Here is a 16939-nt window from a genome sequence, read left to right as displayed (position 1 = left end):
TATGGTTTTAACATGTTTGAGGTCTTCTAAAGGGCACATGTCACCACAAATTACCCTACTCCAAATCATTGTGCCATTGTTTTCTTAGTGAAGTCAGGGGTCTTGTATTTGATTATGACTTTCCTCAGTGCAGGATGTCAGTGGTCTAAGACCTCATGCGCAGGGACGTATTTTTAGATTTCTGTTGTACTGCACCCTTTGGGCTTATTTTGCCTCCAATTACATATACTCGTGAAACATTCTTCTTAATCTTCTTTATTCCAAACATCTTTTTTCACCTTTTTTTATTTTGTTTCATTAATGTAGCTGTATTAGGGCTTGTTTTATTACAAGATGAGTTGAATTGTAGTTTATACAACATATCACTTAACTTTTATGCACTTTTTATTGGAAAAAAAAAATAGAAAAAAACTACTCAGTTTTAAACTTTTCATCTGTTGGAAAGTACAATTATTGAAAAAAAAATGTATTTTTAGAGTCAAAAGCTTTTCTTCCTCTGCCAATTGTGCTGTACAAGGGCTTATTTTTGTGTGACGAGCTGTAGTTATAAAAATGACATGTTTTAAAACATAACTTATCGCTGTTTGTTTTTTTTCTCCAACCCATAATAGTATTGTTTTTACTGTTTACCTTTCTTTTAAACATGTAAAAAACATATTTTTCACAATATTTATAGTGGCAAAGATAATACACTGCATTAAAGGGCTTGTCCAGGACTAATATATATATATATATATATATATATATATATATATATATATATATATATATATATACACACACACACACACAGTACAGACCAAAAGTTTGGACACACCTTCTCATTTAAAGATTTTTCTGTATTTTCATGACTATGAAGATTGTCCATTCACACCGAAGGCATCAAAACTATGAATTAACACATGTGGAATTATGTACTTGACAAAAGAATACCTCTTGAACCTCATTAAGAGAATGCCAAGAGTGTGCAAAGCAGTCATCAAAGCAAAAGGCTACTTTGAAGAACCTAGAATATAAGACATAATTTCAGTTGTTTCACACTTTTTTGTTAAGTATATAATTCCACATGTGTTAATTCATAGTTTTGATGCCTTCAGTGTGAATGTACAATTTTCATAGTCATGAAAATACAGAAAAATCTTTAAATGAGAAGGTGTGTCCAAACTTTTGTTATATATATAGATAGATAGATAGATAGATAGATAGAAAACAATGAGCCTAAAAACTAACAGGCAGGCAGTTGCTAGCGGAGGCAACTACCTGCCTGTTCTACCTGGTGCCAGCTCAGACCACTCCTACCGGCAATTCAGTGTTGTGGGCGGAGTTATACAGAGCTCAGCATTCAGAGAACTGCTAGATCTGCAGTGATCAACAGTCAAAATGACAGCAAACAGCTCAGTAAGTGACACATCACTGGAATAAGGGTCTCTGCTTCTACATTATGCTGCTCTCAGATAGAGTAACAAAAACCTGGTGAGAGTCCCTTTAAAGGGACACTGTCACCTGAATTTGGAGGGAACAATCTTCAGCCATGGAGGCGGGGTTTGGGGTTTTTTGATTCACCCTTTCCTTACCCGCTGGCTGCAATATTGGATTGAAGTTCATTCTCTGTCCTCCGTAGTACACGCCTGCACAAGGTGCAATCTTGTACAGCGCAGGCGTGTACTATGGAGGACAGAGAATGAACTTCAATCCAATATTGCAGCCAGCATGCAGCCAGCGGGTAAGGAAAGGGTGAATCAAAAACCCCAAAACCCCACCTCCATGGCTGAAGATTGTCCCCTCCAAATTCAGGTGACAGTGTCCCCTTAAGTGGGGCATTTTTTTCTCCCATAGACATCTGTTGTTTTTTTCCCTAATCCAAGAGCAAGGGATGTAAGGGAAAGCGCTAAATCTGTCCTTTCTGACCTGTTGACATGTCCATCATTCTGTCCTTTTTTGGAACTTTGATGTTGCGCTCGACAATGTGTTTAGTATTTCCAGGTTTCAATTGACTTGATACCAATTGCTTATAAGATTTAAATGATGTTAATAATGATTTATTTTTTTCCCGTTCCAGGTTTCAAACTGGTTTGCAAATGCAAGACGACGCCTCAAAAACACTGTGAGACAACCAGACCTGAGCTGGGCTTTGAGGATAAAGTTATATAACAAATACGTCCAAGGCAACGCTGAGCGGCTGAGTGTCAGCAGTGAAGACTCCTGTTCAGAAGGTTCGTTCTCTTGTACTGTGATAGTGGCTGTGATTGTGAGAGGTCGAGGTCGCACTCATATTAGGCACAGGACAATCCATATTCTTTCTAGGTGACGCTCGTTAATGACAAGTCTTTGTCGATGTTATCGCTGCCTCATCTTCTTACTTTTGGACTACGATATTGGCAGTAAAACCAAAAACCGCAGAGCATGCCGCCCATCACTTCTTTATTTATGTGGTTTTGATTAATCAGGATGCACAGATTGACATTTTTAAATTAAATTATACCTGCCTTTTCTCACAAAACTTGTACAAAAGTATGATTTTACTGCCCTGATCCTCCCAAAGATGATGTCCATAGCAGTCTGATATGTCCAGGAACTGTCTCGATTCAATGTTCTGTAACCTGCAATACACTGTTTTTGAGTGACCAAGTCTTCTTTGTCAGAATTCTGCCAGCACTATAGGTGCAAGGGCATCTATTTTCTCACTTTGTTCTTGCTTTGTCCAATGGCTTGCCTGAACTACAATCCTGCCTCTAGGTATTGCCTGCATGTAGCTTGACAGACTCTCAGGTACAGAAAGACAAAACCCTTACCTCACTACGTGTAAGCTGTCTCAGCATCTCGGTTACGAGAAAAGGATTACACTTGACAACAGGCAGTAGATAGCTACAAGGTAACAGGAAGACACCTAATGGTTGGAACTTTGGGTGATTTTTCTCTTTTGAACGACATTATTAGATTTTTGAAAAACTTATGTGTCAACAAAATAATGCATCCCGTATAATTACCCTGAACTCCACATTGAAAGCAATATTACAGCTTTATATCCAGCTTTATATTACAGCTTTATATTAAACTTCTCTTTCTGGGATTTTCAGTCCAGTGGGCGGTCCTATCAGTGACTGACAGCTATCAATGTATTCAAATAAAGCTGTCAGTCATTGAGAGGACCGCCCACTGGACCAAACATCCCAGAAAGAGCAGAGGATTAAATTAATAAATTACAGGTTTTAGAGAATGTTTTCTCACTAAATTATATATTAATCTACTCCGCTCCCCCTGCTCTATCGGATGGTGTCTGTAGATTAGACTGTATTTTCATGGTGATAGGTTCCCTTAAAATCACATTCAGTAAAACTTCTCCAAGAGACAACCAATTTTGGGTGGTTTTCTCAAGGAGTTTTTATTATTTGTTTTGTATTAGTTTGTTCAAGCTGTCCAGAATAGCACCATCTTAGTAGGGTTATTTGGAACCTAGGTGCTCATGAACTATCACTAGGGTAGGTCGTCATATTAATGAGGAATTTCATCACCCCATTAATAAGTTACTTAAGAGCACTTGGACAAGCTTTTCAACAATTTGCACCCCCATATTTGTATATTTGTTAATGACATTATCAAATTTATTGACCTGCTATCGGCTGACCACTCATACTTCATCTTTAAGTTTATTAGCCCAATGTAAAGCCTGATCCCAAAGAAAAAAATTCCTGGTGTGAAGTCTACCAAATGATTGCAAGGTCCGACTACTAGAGTGTGGCAAAACAAAAATTGATATTAAAAAGATCAATAAGGTTTATAAAAAGAAAATGTCAAGTTAAATGAAGACGAAAAAACTTTTTACCTTACAAAATATTTTACCACTGTAAAATAAAATATCTAAAAATAATTTTAAATGGTATTGCCACATCTGTTAGAACCTAAACTATAAAATTATAGTGGAATTGTTGTTTTTTTTCACCACTATTGGAAAAAAGTAAAAAGAAAAAAGTCTGAGAGGCTTCACACCTGAACAGGATTCCAAAGATAATTTCCTAGTGTGAACACTGTCTTGTGAATTTTGCCTGATCCGCTCTCTAGTCATGGCGCAAATGAAAACATAGTCTACTAAATGCAAGATGTAAAAAGTGAATAAAATCCTTATTATCCCCTCTCCAACCCTTCTGCGTCACCCGTCTGGTACTCATCACATCTTCAGATCACCACCACTTGCGCTGGTCCAGGACCTCCGGATTTAATTGGGCCAGGGAAGAGGGTTCTGCACATTCATGTTCAAGGTCATAGTGCACACCGTGATGTCATGACACCGTGACCTTGTGCAGAATCCTCCCGGGCCCTCATAAAAGCGTAAGAGGTTTGAAAAATTCGGTAAGGACTAGTTGGGTTACGCAAAGGGGTCGGAGAGGTGCATATAAGAATTTTTAAAAACATTTTTATGGCCTTTTGTGGTTCCGAAAAAATATCGGCCAGCAGAAACTACAGAATTAAAGAAAAATCAGCATTTTGACAATTGAAAATTTTTCGTAAAATTCTAATACAAGTCGCCTCCACTCAAATGAATTTGCTCATCTCTAGTCATCATGACTTCCGTTTACAGTGGAATCCATGATTCAGTGTCAGATCCTTCATGAAAAAAATCCTGATGGATCTTGATGATCGACAGTGGTATCTGTTGGGGTTCTGGTTGTCAAATCTAACAGAACTACTGACAAACTCCAACGCAGATGTGTCGACAGCCTTAATCAGGATGTATGGCCCGATCTTCTGTACGCTTCTGCTGCTCCTCTTTATGGATGCTTAAGTTTTTTCATGTTACCATGGAAATATTCTAAAATAAATATTCCAAGTGGAGAGCGGTCTACCATACTGTTCCCAAATGGGCAGCGTCTTGTCAATGCTTTTCAATGTTTGAGCCGACAGGGGTGACAAGAAGATATTGTAGGACCTTCTGCAAGGCTGAAGTGTTATCCTAAGCAACATCTAGATTTACACAACCTTGAATTATTTCTTCAGTGAGAACATTCTTCATATTATTTATGTCTTGAGACAGAGCAGCGGTAGCGTAAAGATGAGGAACGTGTCATAAATGAAATAAAACAAGGAACGATATTTGATCCCTTACATGTGGGTTACGCAGAGGTAGCCTATATGGTGAATTTATATTTATACTGGACACTAGCCAGACTTTCTAAGAAAAGAAGGACTATTCCTGCAAAGAATAAGTTGCAGATCAGTCTAAATAGAACAGTTCCACTGAGTCAACGGGGAATGTTTATTGGTACAGAAATTGAGTTTTTTTTTAAGCATGGTTTGAAATACAAGAATACAGAGCAGAATGGCTTAAAAGGTCAAGACCATACCTATGATTGAAATACATGTGTTTATTACCCAGTCTGTACCTCCTGAGCTGGTGACCCCTGTCTCCCCTTTCACACCAGTCTTAAAAAAATAAATCTGGATAGATTTATTCAGAATTACGTGCTCTCAAGTTCCGTTGTTCATTGTTAGAGCAGAAGGGATAATAAACATAATTCTTATCATTAAGAATGGATTCCGCAAATGTTACTTTCTTCACTAACAAAAATTACCCCACAAAAATAAAGTTGTTACCTAATCATTTACATTCAACAAAATGTGCAGTTTTCAAATTTTAAGCATTTAAAGGTTTTTTTTTTATACCAAATTGGTATAAATTGATTAATTGAGCCCTCTCCCAACTCCATTAATGAGACTCTACAGAATGGTGTCCCAACGTAGCAGAGGTTGGGCCTGCGCATCTCTCTGATTGGTGGTAGTCATAGCTTTTTCAGGCAGTACCAAAAGATTTGTAGTGGTCATATCTTTTTCAGCCGGTACAAAAGATTGGTAGTGGTCCTAGCCATCGAACCCCAGAGATCAGAAAGTTATCACCCATGATATGTATAGGTGGGCCTGCGTATCTCTGTTTCATTCGTTGCCTATGGAACGGCTGAGGGCTGCACTTAGCTTTTTCAGGAAGTACCACAAGATTGGTGGTTGTCATAGCTTTTTCATGCAGTACCAAAAGATTTGTAGTGGTCATATCTTTTTCAGCCGGTACAAAAGATTAGTAGTGGTCCTAGCCATCGAACCCCAGAGATCAGAAAGTTATCACCCATGATATGTATAGGTGATACCTTCCAAATTTGGTACTAAACCTTGTGACCGTGAATTGGTCTTTTAAAAAAAAGGATAGCACTCGGATGCCCAAGTTGTGTCAATTGAGTGCATTCCACTGTTTTACTATTTAATAGGTAGGAGAAGCTCGGAATTTAGTTTTTTTGCATACTAGAAAAACAGATGCCACACTTATGGCAAAAGAAGACACTCTGATGAAAAACAATCTACAGTAGGATCACACGAGCATATATTCTCTTTTCTTGGAAATTTGGATCGATTATGGTAATGACCCTCCGATCAACCGCTGAATAGGACAGATAAGAAGATAGAGAACAACATTTCTCCATCTTCTCCTTTGTATGAGTCTACGGAAATCATCCGAGTGCTGGCCAATGTTTTCCAGGGATCCATAGAGTTGAATGGCTCTGTGCCATACGATTTGCTCTGGAAATCGCAACGTGTTGCGTTTTTTTTCTCATGCCAAATCGGTAAGAGAAAAAAAATGCTAATCAGCACTTACCCATAGTATATGTAACATTGGTCCAAGTGCTATCCGATAAAACATCAGCACTCGTCCGAGTTATACTCTCATATGAATGATCCCTATGTCAAGGAGCCATCTGACCATTGGGAGTCCTATGGTCACTGATTAAATGAAGTGGCAATTGGGTGTGTGTGCTGCCACTCCATTCTTTGCCTTTGGGACTGACAAGAAAATGACACACATGGTTATCTCCTCCAATCTCATAGACATTGATGGGCAGTGCTCAGTTCCAAAAAATGTGGGCACAGAAATACTATTCCTGAATTGGTGGTGGGACTTCCAGCAATCAAACACATCACTTATCCTGTGGGACAATCCCTTTAGGTACCATTATTTAGAGGAATAAACAGTATACTATTTAGAGGAAGTGTACACTCATCACCTCAGTGTGATACATCTTTTTTTTTCTTTCACCTAAATCCATAAAACATTTTTTTTTTCAGAGGGAGAAAATGCTCCCATGGGTCATGCTAATGAAGAAGTCTATGATAAACCCATCCACCATACTGTGATAAATGCTGAGAACTCGGTCATCAAGTCAGGGATGAGGGCAGAAGCTACTACCAATGAAGACTACGTCTCACCTCCGAAATACAAAAGTAGTTTATTGCATCGTTATCTCAATGACTCCTTAAGACATGTCATGGCCACTAATTCAGTCATGAGAGAAAACACAAGACAGAGAAACCACTCAGGATCATTCAGCTCAAACGAGTTTGAAGAAGAGCTTGTGTCCCCTTCATCCTCAGAAACTGAAGGCAATTTTGTTTACCGTACAGGTGAGTGCACCTACAGATGCCGCTTTCCATTTCTGCTTTCCTTTTGGCTTAGGTAACAATTCTATAAGGCCTAAGGATTTCGATATCGGTAAGTGTGCCAGAGATGTATGTTGTTAAATTATGTGGCTTCAGTTACTACTTGCGGAACCTTCTTTTTATAGTAAATTTTGGAAGAACTGTTCTGCACACTTCCAATAAAGCCTGGACGAGGGTAGTGGTAATGGATTAGTATCTGTGTAAAGTACTATTGTAAAGGGGGCTAAGCAGAATCAAAATTCAATATATACCCACATGGACGATACCCACACGTTCAGATCAGAGTTAAAAACAAATATTACTAAAAACTTTATTCCCATTCACAGGGAGTCTAAGGAGCATCTCTCACAACACAATACTCTCCGCTGTAAATGCCAAATAGTGCAAAATGTTTTAATGAAACCTCCATGTAAAAAATATTTTTTGCCCAAAATACATTAATTTAATAAAAAAAAATTTTTTCCAGAAAGGTGGACAATCAGTCTATTATTTAGTTTGTGTGCCCCTTAATAGAAGGGATTTGATTCTAATCAGAGTTGTCATCGCCAGACATACAGTATCTTGCCATGTTATGGGGCACAATGGTTAGTCAGGCTCCTTAACGATTTTGGTAAACATGTTCTTTGCTTGATAAAGTGGTTGTCTGGGGAAAACAAATTACCACTTATCCTCAGGGTAGGTGACGATAACTAGTTTATTGGTGGGTGGTGCAGACTGCTGTGCCCTGGATCAGTCAGTAGAATGGGGCTGTGCACATGTTGGACACGCATTGCATTCATTCCCTATGGGGCTGCTGAGTTCTGCTTTCGTCTTTTTTTGGGAGGCCCCACAGAGACTGAATGGAGCGGAGGTCAGGTGTTGAACCTGCTGTGCCATTTATATAGTGAAGATGTAAGTTTTTCGTCAGTAACAAAAATTCTTTGATCTATTGATGGGTGTGTATTTTATCTGTGGGATATCGACTGATTAGCAAGTTATCACTCATTTTATGGACTCATACAGACGACCGTGTATTCTCTTATCCTAGAGAATCGGAACGATTGTGTAAATCACACTCGGATAAAACTCTGATCACAGTGTGATTAGAGTGTGATCCGATTCTCTCGGATAATGAGAATATGGAGAAAAAAAATTCCCCATTCTCTTCCTGTCAGTCCATGGAAATTGTCATCCGGATGTCATACAAGTGCAGTCCCATGTTCTCCACGCACTTATTGACTCGCAGGGATGAGTGCGATCTGAATTTTGGATCCAACTCATGCATGCATTGATTTTTTTCCTTAAAAAACCTATGTGTACATGACGCCTAGAATAATATTGGTCCCAGTGCAATCTGATGTTATGGCTGATCGCTCTTGGCCCGAAAATACAGACACATGCACCATCCCTATGGATAGATGATAACTTGTTTTCACTGGACATCCCCTTTAAGCCTGAGAATGTGGCAGACACTGTGAGTATGTTGCCCTAGGCCTCACATCTTCATAGAATAGGCTTTGATTGTATGCTGGGAATGTTCCCATATTGGTACCTTATACCGTTTCACCCCTGTCCTCTTCAGCAGATCTGACAGCTTCACAGTCTAGTTGCAGATTCCTCATACCAGTAAGGGGTATAAAAACATTATGAAATAGGTTATTATCTTTAATAACATTATTTTAGCAGATATTCCAGTGGAAAGAATTGGCTTTGCTCATTTTTTTTTTATGTAAGCGACTCCTGCAGAATTAAATGCCATCACGCTGACAAGCCCGAAGAAGATTCCAGTCTGGAGTGAAAACTTTACTCCTCACTTCTGCTGTTTCTGAGCTCGCACACAATATTACATAGGTGTGGTGCTTACAACACAAAGCGAGGCCAGCAAGTTCTAGTAGAAGTAAATTCATCTGGGACTTGTTACTGAGGTCTGGAGTCTGGACAGTGAGCTCACAGGAACGATGTACAGAAACACTCACTGTTGTACAACACATCTGATTTGCAAACCGTTCGGCATTATTGCAAACCTAATTTCTAAGATCATTATCACCCAGCGGAAAGTTCCACCTTTCGCCTCTTCCTGGCCTTGCAAACACATTTTTACGATCTGTTGAAACCAGCCTTAACAACATAGAAGAAAATTTACTAATGTGGCGCTGGGAAAAAAAAATTACAGAGAAAGGTGACAAATCTGACACCGTGTTTAGAGGGATGTATAAAATGCATATAAGAACAATATTTTCTAGAGTAGCGGTATATACCATTGTCATGTCAATGCCTCGATCATCTCTATAGGTTCCTCTGTTGAAATAACATATATACGACAGCCACTTGTCCGATTTGTTATTATTTTTTTTAATTTTATTACAAGTAGATTTTCTTTTCCAGTTTCACCTTTAGAAATGAAAAGGGTAAAATCATCAACAAATGTGCAGCATTTCCACAACAAAATCTGCATTTTTTTTTTTCCGAACAGGACTTTTCTGCAAATTTTCCACTGTAGGGCTGTGTGCTCACGATGAATTTTTTAGCACGTCTTTGACACTGCAAATTTTCACTGTATCAAACACGCAGCATCTTACAGTTCCAGCAAAGTGGATGGGATTATAGAAATCTCCTGCCCACTGTATTTTTTTTTTTTTTGCGTGCTTCAAATAAGCAGCTAGTCAATTTTATGTGCAGATTTTCCCCATAGACTTGCATTTGATGCCAAAATTCTGCAAGTTAAAAAAACGCACATGCGTTTTTAGTGCGCTTCCGCGGAAAAAACACATGTAATACGCACATGACTGTATCAATAACATTTTATCAAATACCATTAAGTGTCAAAAACAAAACAGATTTGTTTAAAACACAACATACCCCAAAAAGTACAGCGTAAAAGATGCAATAAAAGCTCATGTAAAACTATCACACTCAAAAATACAAGTAATTAAAATTGCTTAATAGGAGTAGAAATGGTGCAGAAAATCGGCAAAATCAAAAACTCACCAAAAACAGATCGTGGGAACGTAACCTAGAAAGTAAATAATGGACCATGGCGAACTCAGTCGAGGGGTTCAAGAGAGGCCTGGATGTCTTCCTGGAGCAGAACAATATTGTATCATACAATTATTAGGTTCTGTAGAAGGACGTAGATCTGGGGATTTATTATGATGGAATATAGGCTGAACTGGATGGACAAATGTCTTTTTTCGGCCTTACTAACTATGTTACTATGTTACTATGATCAGTCTTGTTTGGAGACTCTCTGAGGCCATGTTCCCAATTTTCGCTTTTTCCTCTGTATTTCTTTCCGTAGGTATCTGCACCAAAATATGTAATAGCAATCTGCTCTGATTATTGAATTTCTACAGCATTTTTTTAATGAATATTTCAGTGTATTTTGCACTTAAAAACTAAAGCACCAAAAAACCCACACAACAATGATTCTGCACAAAACTACATTGGGAAAAAACGCAGCGTTTATGCAACACATTTATTGTTACACTGTAATATCTATTGTCTGCACAAGTCCCCTGTATAATGTAAAGTGCTACGGAATATGTTGGCACTATAGAAATAAAATTATTATTAATTAGTATTATTTAAATATTTGAACAGTAGCTACATTTTAATTGTACATTTAATTTACAGTGAAAATAAGAAACTTTCTAATATAACTTCGACCAAACTAAAAATATTACTAGTCCCTAGTTTCCCCGCTCGTCGTCCTGTTCTCCCAAATGCTGGGAGATTTTGAGAATTGAAGTATTCCGCTCCGGTTTAATGAAATTAAAAATATACTAAATGGATAAAATTATTGTGACATTACACATTGCACCTACCGGAGCTCTCATGTTATCCCATCCTAAATGAATAGGCATTAATGTGTAGATACAGAAAAAAGAAGAAAAAATTGGTTTGCACTCACCAGGCCCGATCAAAAAGATTAGTCTTTATTAGGATATATATGCGGTGTAGACAGGGAGAACATGTTCTCCCTGTCTACACCGCATATGTCCTAATAAAGACTAATCTTTTTGATCGGGCCTGGTGAGTTTAAACCATTTTTTTCTTCTTTTTTCTGAATTTCATGTGCTTTTTATGGTTATGCACCCGATGTGCCTATGTTTTGGAGTAGATGGTTTCGGTACTGGCATAGCAGCATAGGACATGCTGTAAGGTGATCGCTATAGGCAGCAGTGCGGGGTTTTTTTCTTTTTCTTAGACATTAATGTGTAGATGTTCCCCCCTTTGCAGCTATTAAAGCTTTCACTCTCCTAGGAAGGTTTTCTACAAGATTTTTAGGTGTATCTGTTGAGAATTTTTGCCCATTCACCCAGAAGAGCACTTTTGAGGTCATACGCTAATGTCACAGAAGAGGGCCGGGCTCACAATCTCTGTTTTAGGTCATCCCTAAGGTGTTTAATGGTGTTGAGGTCAGGGCTTTGTGCGGTCGGTCTTGTTCTTCGACCAAACTCCCCCCAACCATGCCTTAATTAACTTTGGACAAAGTCATGGGGAATAGAAAATGGCCTTCCCAAAGCTGTTCCCACAAAGTTGGAAGCAACAATTGACAAAATTATATTCTAATGCATTAAAATTTACTATCACTAGAACGAAGAGGGCTAGGCCAATTGCCGAATAACAAGCCAACATCATTATCCCGCTGTTAGGGTTGGCGGAACGCACTGAATATATTTATTAGATGGGATAGGTGCGTTCGCAACCCGGGATCCACCGTGCAGGAAAGAACCTGCTGCTAAGGCAGCGAAGCAAATTAGAACAAACGAACTCTGTTACTTCACAGAGCCCATAGTAAAGAGAACGCTGTGCCCTGTTTAGCTCACAGGGGACACAGCTACTGTGTAGAGCTGACAGTGGTCATGTAGTCCAACCAACACACAGCTCCTCTCCAGTGGAGCCGGAATTCTATCGGCTATTAGCCAGCCCTGAATTCACACATAAATTCCTCGCCGGAGGTGCCAGCATTCTAGGGGCTTATTTCAGCCGGGTCCCTGACCACACACACGACCACACTGGTGCTGAGCTAGTACATATTTGATACTAGCGCATGGCCGTGCGGTCATGAGAATCTTTTATAGCTGTATCACTTTCAGGACCTTCAAAGAAGGACCAATGGAAGGCTGCCACAGAACTTGATCAGGTACAGGACCTTCCTGGAGGACCAATGGAAGTTGCTGCAGTACCTGAGCATGTGACCCTGGATCTCCACTGAGAGATCTTACCCTGGGCATGCTCAGTGTGTGCAAACCAGGATTTAGTCCCAGAAAAGCCTGCTCGCTGCAGATCAGTGCAGGGTACAATAGCAGAGCCTGGAGAGGCACAGCAACCCTCTGCACAGTATTAGATTCAGTGAGATGCTGGGACCGACGTCTCCGCTAAGTAGGCTCCACTGTGGCCGATGCAGGATGGGAGACCGCAGCAGACATGGTTCGAGATTCCCTCTGTGCAGCGGCGGGAACTCGACTCCTAACACCCTCCTCCATCAAACTTTACAGCTGGCACAGTTCATTAAGGCAGCTATTGTTCTCCTGACCATCATCAAACTCATCAATCAGATGCCAAATAGAGAAGAGTGATCCTCATCTGTCACTACACAGAACACAATGCTATTGCTCCAGAATGCTCCATACTTTATACCACTTAATCCGACACTTGGCATTGTGCTTGGTGATGTAATGCTTGCATTCAGTTGCTCAACCATGGAAACCCATGCCATGAAGCTTTTTTTGTGCTGATGTTGGAGAGGAGGGTTAGACCCTACAGTTATTGATTTAACACAACTTTGGCGAGTATTATGCTTATTACCAGGGAAGAAATGTCATGAATGGATTTGTTACACTAGTGGCTCTTATTACAGGACTGTGCTGGTATCAGTGAACTCTTTAGTAAGAACCATTCTTTCACATGTTAACAAAGCGATACGGGATGGCTATGGGCTGGATGTTATACTGGGGTGAGTAACTAGATGTTATACACCAGGGGACGAGGGGCCAGATGTTATACACCAGGAGCAAGGGGGCTGGATGTTATACACTTGGGCAATGGGCAGGATGTTATACACTGGGGGTGAGGGGCAGGATGTTATACACTGGGGGAGGGACCAGGTGTTGTACACTGGGGGTGAGGGGCCAGATGTTATACACCGAGAGGCGAGGGGCTGGATGTTATACACTTGGGCGATGGGCTGGATGTTATACATTGGGGGCGAGGGGCAAGATATTATACACTGGAGGCGAGGGGCTGGATGTTATACACTGAGAGGCAAGGGGGCTGGATGTTATACACCTGGGACAAGGGGCTGGATGTTATACATCGGGAATGAGGGGCTGGATGTTATACACTGGGGCAAGGGGCTGGATGTTATACACTGGGGGCGAGGGGCTGGATGTTATACACTGGGGTTGAGGGGCCAGATGTTATACACCGAGAGGCGAGGGGGCTGGATGTTATATACCGGAGGTGAGAAGCTGGATGTTATACACCGGGGGTGAGGAGCTGGATGTTATACATCAGGGGTGACAGGATGGATGTTATACACCGGGGGTGGGGAGCTGGATGTTATACACCGGGGGTGAGGGGCCGGATGTTACACACTGGGGCAAGGGGTTGGATGTTATACACTAGGGGGCAAGGGGCTGGATATTATACACTTGGGGAGAGGGAACAGATGTTATATACCGAGAGTGAGGGGCTGAATGTTTTACACTGGGGGGTGAGGGGCTGGATGTTATACACTGAGGGTGAGGGGCTGGATGTTATACACTGAAAGGCAAGGGGGCTGGATTTTATATACCGGGGGTGAGGAGCTGGATGTTATACTCCGGGGGTGAGGGGCTGAATGTTATACACCGAGAGTAAGAGACTGAATGTTATACTCCAGGAATAAGGGGCCGGATGTTATACACTGGGGGTGAGGGGCCAGATATTATATACTGGGGTGAGGGGCCAGATATTATATACTGGGGGTGAGAGGCCGGATGTTATACATCGGGGGTGAGGGGCCGGATGTTATACACCGGGGATGAAGGGCTGGATGAAAAGTCTGAATTCATTGATTAAGACACGTGTCCCAACACTTTTGTCCACATAATGTGTAGTGTTACTATATCTCCTGTTGCTGTTGAATACCCATCCAATTCAGACTTCAGTAATTTCATCCTATTATTACTTTTTTATCCATTTCTCCTCCTTTTTCTCCTGCCATAAATAGCTGTAACTCATTTCTTGTGTAGAGTTGTACAGATTATTTTGGGATGATATAACACTTGGTAATATGGGTAGCAATATTTGGTAAAGCCCTCTCTTGGAATGACAGAGTTGAGCCAATACATTCCTGTGGCAGGCCGCTGCTTCCTTAAAGCTGGAAATTGCATCTCTGCTTCATGATATAATGTACATTTACTTTTTCAGAAAATTTTTCTATATATGTTTTGCTCACTGGCCATATGATTCTGCTCATATTTTGCTATCAGTTGGTCGACCTACATCCTCGCTATATGTATTCCTATAACATTAATCGGCTATCCATTCAAAGTCTAATTCGCAGTACTTGCCTGTTTCTGTCAGTTCTGTAGACTATAAAGTGGATTTGTCACTAGTTTATGAGTCCATGTGTATTCAGTCTCCATCCACCCAAGACGACTGACTGCTGCAGCTTGTTCTGAGCAATATGAGATCTCAGCAGCAGCAGGAAGTGGGGGACAGTGATGATCTGTTAATTTGTTAATCAAGTTTTGTGGGTGGAGATTGAGATTAAACTCTCAAAAAGGATTAAACAGACTTGAATTTTCACAGTAAGTATCCCAGCCTCATTAGATCTAAGATATCTGTTTAGTAACGTATACAGTTGGATTGTGAATTTCTGGTGACATATCCACTTTAAAGGGAACCTGTTATTTGATTCATGTTGCCCAAACCACGGACAACAAGAATCAAAGTATGGCATCCGAGTATGTTTTACTCTGGAACACTGAGGCACCTCAGAAAAGACATAGTTTGAAAAGCTGCCTTGAGACTATGATGGCAATTCATCAAGATCGGTGATTTCTTCGCCGGTCTTGGCGAGGGGTCGTGTTGGAGTGGATGTTCCTGATTCATTAAGAGGCATGTAGTGCTGTGCGCTTCTATGCGAGCCTCACCGCAAATCTTATTCCAGCCACAGCTTGCATGAATTTAACAAGAGGGGGACACTTCCCCCATCCCGCCTTCATCCCACCCCTGCTCCACCCACTTTGTTCCCTGGAGGTCCCCTCCAACGCTACCATTCTATGATTCAACCCTAACCAAATACCGTGGGCTTTAAAGGGAACCTGTCACCTCCAAAATGGAAGTTGAGCTAAGCCCACCAGCATCAGGGGCTTATCTACAGCATCCTGGAATGCTGTAGATAAGCCCCCAATGTATCCTGAAAGATGAGAAAAAGAGGTTATATTATACTCACCCATGGGCGTTACCGCTGCAGTCCGGTCTGATGGGTGGTGCGGGGCCTCCCATCTTCTTACGATGACGTCCTCTTCTTGTATTCACGCTTCGGCGCAGGCGTACTTTGTCTGCCCTGTTGAGGGCAGAGCAAAGTACTGCATTGCGCAGGCGCCAGGCCTCTCTGACCTTTGCCGGCGCCTGCGCACTGCAGTACTTTGCTCTGTCCTCAACAGGGCAGACAAAGTACGCCTGCGCCAGAGCCGCAGCTTGAAGACAAGAAGAGGACATCATCGTAAGAAGATGGGAGGCCACGGACCGCGACACCCATTGGATCGGACCGCCCGCCAAGGTGAGTTAAACTTTGACTTTTTTTTTACTAATATCTATATTATATAAAATTAATCATATGTTATAACATGTGCAGACATCAGTAATTAAAGTGTCCTTTCAAGTATATAAAAAAATATAATAGTATATATGATTGTTCCCAGTAATAGTTACTTTTATCCAGGGCATAGCAGATTCTCTGCTTGTAAATAGCATTGAGACAGAACATCCACACATAATAATGACCTTCTAACCAACAGTATCAGTTCTACACTATAAAAAAAAAATTTTTCTTCCAAGGAATTAATTATATTTAGAAAAATATTTGAAATTCAGATTTACAAAAATATAAAATGCATAAAGTATAAATATGATTTTTTGGGAAAAAGCTTTAGATTTCTTTGCCCAGAAAATCCCTGAGAATAATACAGCCACTGTCTTAATCAATTATTTAGGACATCACTCAGCCCGGTTGTAACTTCATAAAGTTTCATTTTTACTTAGAACCAGATCAGAGAAGTCGTCTTTCCAAAGGAAAGTTTATTTTCAGGCCATGTATTTACTTTGGTATTTACGACCTTCTGTCCGACAAGCTTTTGATGGCAGGAGCAGGATTTTGGTCACTGTATTACTTGTCATAGGTCCTGTAAAAATTACAGTTTGGATCCAGCTTTTCCTGTAGGGAGTGTAACTAAGGAATGTGGTTGATTGCCGGGATGTTGGACTTCAA

General features: G+C 40.5%; 1 protein-coding gene across 2 annotated transcripts in view; it reads left to right on the top strand.

Annotated features, from left to right (window-relative positions):
- The window catches only part of MKX (mohawk homeobox), a 120272-nt gene that overhangs the window by 40359 nt on the left and 62974 nt on the right, over positions 1 to 16939 (top strand). For both annotated transcript variants that reach the window (XM_069729624.1, XM_069729625.1), the window contains exons 4-5: positions 2060 to 2213; positions 7105 to 7440. In XM_069729624.1, coding sequence (XP_069585725.1) covers positions 2060 to 2213; positions 7105 to 7440 — 490 coding nt within the window. The remainder of the gene's footprint in view (positions 1 to 2059; positions 2214 to 7104; positions 7441 to 16939) is intronic.

The sequence above is a fragment of the Ranitomeya imitator genome, chromosome 6 (genome assembly GCF_032444005.1).
Source record: "Ranitomeya imitator isolate aRanImi1 chromosome 6, aRanImi1.pri, whole genome shotgun sequence".
NCBI classification, from domain to species: domain Eukaryota; kingdom Metazoa; phylum Chordata; class Amphibia; order Anura; family Dendrobatidae; genus Ranitomeya; species Ranitomeya imitator.
Note: the sequence above shows the minus strand (reverse complement) of the source record. Positions and strands in the feature narration are given on the sequence as shown.